General features: G+C 51.0%; 2 protein-coding genes across 2 annotated transcripts in view; one reads left to right on the top strand and one right to left on the bottom strand.

Annotated features, from left to right (window-relative positions):
* ATP5MK (ATP synthase membrane subunit k) overlaps window positions 1-4,525 on the top strand; it is a 259,560-nt gene that overhangs the window by 201,081 nt on the left and 53,954 nt on the right. The window lies entirely within an intron of this gene.
* The window catches only part of LOC125994851 (protein RRP5 homolog), a 45,839-nt gene continuing 45,159 nt past the window's right edge, over window positions 3,846-4,525 (bottom strand). The window contains exon 36 of the mRNA XM_049764379.1: window positions 3,846-4,152. Within this exon, the coding sequence (XP_049620336.1) occupies window positions 3,981-4,152 (172 nt within the window). The 3' untranslated portion in view covers window positions 3,846-3,980. The remainder of the gene's footprint in view (window positions 4,153-4,525) is intronic.

Below are 4,525 nucleotides of genomic sequence, written 5' to 3'. Positions count from 1 at the left end.
TGCCAACAGTGCTCTCTACTTTCCTGCTGACTCTATCTTCAGCCTTGGCTTAGTTCTGAGGGGCAAAGGGATCAGGGGAGAAGGCACAGAAGCAGCAGTCTGGGTGGATGCTGAAGGGTCAGAGGCAGGGCGGGAGCAGCAAAGAGACCTAATGACCTAATCCTGGGACACTGGAAACACCAGCAGAGGCAGAAATATAACACAGGTGCTCAGGCTCAAGCCTTGAGGGGCTGGAGCGATAGCACAGAGGTAGGGCATTTGCCTTGCACGCATCTGATCCAGGATGAACCTGGTTCAATCATGGCATCCCATAAGGTTCCCTTAGCCTGGAGCGATTTCTGAGCACATAGCCAGGAATAACTCCTGAGCATCACCAAAAAAACAAAGACAAAGCAAAAAAAAAAAAAAAAAAAAAGACAAAGCAAAACAAAACAAAACAAAAAAATCAAGCCTTGCACATGGCCAGCCCAGGTTCAGACCTGGCACATGGTCCTTCCAAGCACTGTCAGGTACAGTCTTGGAGGCTCCCTGAACATCACTGAATGTGAATCTGGAGGTCCGAGCACTGCTGGAATAGCAGGAATTCCCCAGCTGCACATCTCTCGAGCTGAAAGGATACAGGTATGGGAGACCTGGGAATGGGCTTCAGGTGCTATTGGTCAAATGTCCAGTGCTGTAAAGGTCCAGGGGGGAGCATTTGAGAGACCATCAATGGACCCCACCCCAGGGTGCATTTGAGACAAGCACCAGGCGATTTCCCAATTAGACAGTGTGGATGAGGAAGCAGGCTTGGGCCTCTCAGAGGGTCCCTAGAATTCCCAGGTGGTGGCTCCTGAGCAGAGCCTGCAGTTGGAGCCAGATTGGATGGGCTGAGGTGTGGAAAGGGCCCTGGGGAGCAAAGGAAAGCAGCAGAAATCTGCCAAGTCTAAGAAAGATCAGATCTGGGTGGACCGGCTTCGCTTTCTGAGCAGACTTTGCAGCCTGGGGGAACCAGAACCAGCTGTCTCGGGGTGCTGAGCAGCTTCACTCCCCTGCTCTCCTTTATCTGGGGTGGACAATACCTGGCTGCTCCCTGACCTCCTCAACTGCCCCTTCACTGGCCAGCAGTTAGGGTGGCTGCTCATCAGCATGGTGGCCATGCTGATGTTCCTGACCATGCCCACTACTGTGCCAGTGAAAACAGTTCTTACAGCAGATAGCCAAGATAGACGCATGCCTGCGGGCAGCCAACAATGTAGAACGAGGCTTTGTGGTGCTCAAAAAGGCAAACAAGAGATAGCATGGCGATAGGGCGTTTGCCTTCCATGCAGAAGGATGGTGATTCAAATCCCGGCATCCCATATAGTCCCCTGAGCCTACCAGGAGCGATTTCTGAGCGTAGAGCCAGGAGTAACCCCTGAGCGCTGCCGGGTGTGACCCAAAAAACAAACAAAAAAAAGGCAGAAAAGTACAAAGACACAAAACAGAACTCAGATTGTGACACCAGCACTGGCAACAATCTGTAACCCTACACCTATTCTTTGTGTAACCTTACCTACAAGAAAGACCCTCCCATTTCTGGGAGGGGTCTTGGAAAGGTTAGATAAGGCCTTTGACCCGGAAGGGCAAGGGAATTTTGCCTGGATAGAGGTCAGAGGAGACATGGCTGAAAGAAGTTAAGACGCAGGGCAAGGGGCGTTTGCCTTGCAAGCAGCCGATTCAGGACCTAAGGTGGTTGGTTCATCCCGGCGTCCCATATGGTCCCCCGTGCCTGCCAGGAGCTATTTCTGAGCAGACAGCCAGGAGTGACCCCTGAGCAACTCCGGGTGTGGCCCAAAAACCAAAAAAAAAAAAAAAAAAGACGCAGGTCAAGCTAAGAATGGCATGTGCTTAAATAGGTTTATGATATAGACTACACACGTTGGTCAGGGCACAAATAAAGATGTTATCTCTCTGGAAGCCTGCCTGTGAGTGAGTTCTATACCTGCCGCTCTCCTGGACCCAGATACCCGCAGGCTGAAGGGAGTTGCAGAACCACATGGCCTGGATGGCAGAGAAAGGTCCCTCCATCACCATCCGCCACCATCCAAGCCCATCTTAAGGGCTCTGACTCTACACCTGACTACAACCTTCTGAACAAGTGCCCAGGAACAGGGGGCAAAGGCAAGTCCGATGACATGGGGATGGCCATGCAGCCCCAGTGTCAGAAACAGTGTCAAAGACCAGTGCAGACACTAAAAGCATAAGCCCATAGCGTCTGAGGCAAGTGAGGAGTGGCTAGCACACAGTTTGGGGGTGAGTGCAGGCAGGAGACATGGGTGTGATTTCCCGCATCACATGGTTTCCCAAGCAATGCCAGGACTGAATCCAGAGCACTCCAGAGCCATGGTATGGCCCAAAACCCAAAAGGAAGTCCTTGTCTGTTGCTACCATCTATTCATCAGCTTGGAGGAAGAGCCTTTCTGGGGACCAGTCTGATTCTCAGGTCCTTCTCTCACTAATGTCAGGGTGGTACAAGCCATCAAGCCAGGAATAGTGACACTGCTGCAGCCTCTGAGGGGGATGTCAGGATAAGACTGTCCCATTGCAGGCTCAGGGTGCTCCCCTGGAAGCAGCCCTCCATGTCTCTGCCTGTATTTGCTCCATGAAAATGCTAGATAAACTTAAGCAATGAGTGAGAGAAGTAGAATGCCTGTCTCAAATAGTCAAGGATTGGGAAAAAGTGAGGGGAGGCTTTGGTAGTGGAAATGTTGCATCGGTGAAGGGGGGTGTTCTGTTTATGACTGAAACCCAACTACAACCATGCTTGTAATCATGGTGTTTAAATAAAGATTCTATATAAAAGAAGTTCTCATGTAACATATGAATATCCTCTACCTAAGAAGCAATAATTTTTGAATAGGTTATTCCAAACACTAATAGACCATTCGGTGTGACAAATAGTTTTATTGGAAACCATATGAAGGAATAGAAGAGATAGCACAGCAGGTAGGGCACAAAAACAAAAAAGAAGAAAAAGAAAATGCTAGATAAAGCTTTTAGGAAAACTGGCCAGTGTAGTTGTCTGTCTGATTATACTGGTCACTGTACCACCAGCTGAAATCATGTCCCCTCTGGGAGGACACAGGGAGAGTGGGTAGGAATACAGAGAGAGTAGACCAAGTGCTTCTGCAATGGGTGTGAAAAGGGGATCTTGTGGTGGTTTGCTCTGGGAAGGACGAAGCCTCCCTCTGAGGGCAACTAGGCCCTGACTGAGTTGGAAGATCCTGCATGCCCCCTTACAGGCTGACTCACACCTGTAAGCCAGTGCTTGGTCCAACCCACCTACCCCAAACCCAGCCTGGGCTGCCCGAAAGACCTTTGGTTACACAGAGGGAGTTTCCAGTGGAAAAGGCATTTTCAGAAAAAATTAGCTCCAGCAGGGAGATGATGTCATCCAGGAGCCCAGCACGGGTCATAGGGAACAGGGCAATGATGGGCAAGGCAGGTCCTGTCCCATCACTGCAAAGCCAATAGCTGACAGAACTGTTCCCACATGCTACAGCCCTATCAGGGCAGACTCACCCCACTCACATCAATCTCCCCTAGGGGCAGGGCCTCAGAGATACCCACAGGGTTCTGAAGCAACAATGAAGGCTCAGTTCTCAGGGCCCCTTGCCATGTCCCTGCAGGATGACTGTCCTGTCCCCTATGGTCTCTAAATAAGGGGCCCAAGCACAATGCTGAGCTGAGGCACCACCCAGGAACACCTCCTGGCAGGGCCTATGAGGCCCAACAAAACCTCCCAGTTGGAAGTCAACCCCATCCTGCTTCTCCCAGACTGACACTGCACAGTCAGCGATCTGGGAACATGGAGCGGCCCTGGGCAGGGAAAGAGTGTACCAATGTGTCTACAAAAAGGGAAGATTTCATTCTTATAGAATCACCCCAGTGTACTGCCGAGAAAGCAGCACTTAAGAGTCTGCAGACACCGCCAGCCCCACAGCTCAGAGTCCGAGACGCTAGTTCTCCAGCGCTGAGCTCCTGGCCTCCACATACTCTAGCGCCTTGGCCTTCACAGCCTGCACATCCTTCTCGGTGCCGTGCTGCTTCTCGTAGTCCAGGTAGCGCTTGAAGAAGAACTTCATTCTCTTGGGCGCTAGGCTCAGGTGAATGACCCGCTCAAGGATGTCCCTGTGGGAAAGAGGCAGCGGCTTTGGCCTCACAGCACCCAGATGGTGAAGGTCTAGTCCCTGGTCCTCCTGTGGTCACTTCTAATTATGCAAGCATCCATGAAAGATAGCATCAAGGAGCCAAGATGTGGTGTAGGGGTGAGGCACTTGCCAGTAATACAGGCTCTAGTTCTTGTGAGCAACACAGGGTCCTGCTAAATCAACTAGCCCCAAATAACAAACTATGACTTTAACCACCATCACTGGGGGGGGGAGGGTCAGGAAATAGTACAGGGTTCAATTCTCGACACTACATGGTCCCCTGAAAACTGCTGGGAGTGTCCCTAAAGATTCCTGGCACTATGCAATTGATTGCCCAGTTGGCTGATGATCAT

This window comes from Suncus etruscus, chromosome 17 (genome assembly GCF_024139225.1).
Source record: "Suncus etruscus isolate mSunEtr1 chromosome 17, mSunEtr1.pri.cur, whole genome shotgun sequence".
NCBI classification, from domain to species: domain Eukaryota; kingdom Metazoa; phylum Chordata; class Mammalia; order Eulipotyphla; family Soricidae; genus Suncus; species Suncus etruscus.
Note: the sequence above shows the minus strand (reverse complement) of the source record. Positions and strands in the feature narration are given on the sequence as shown.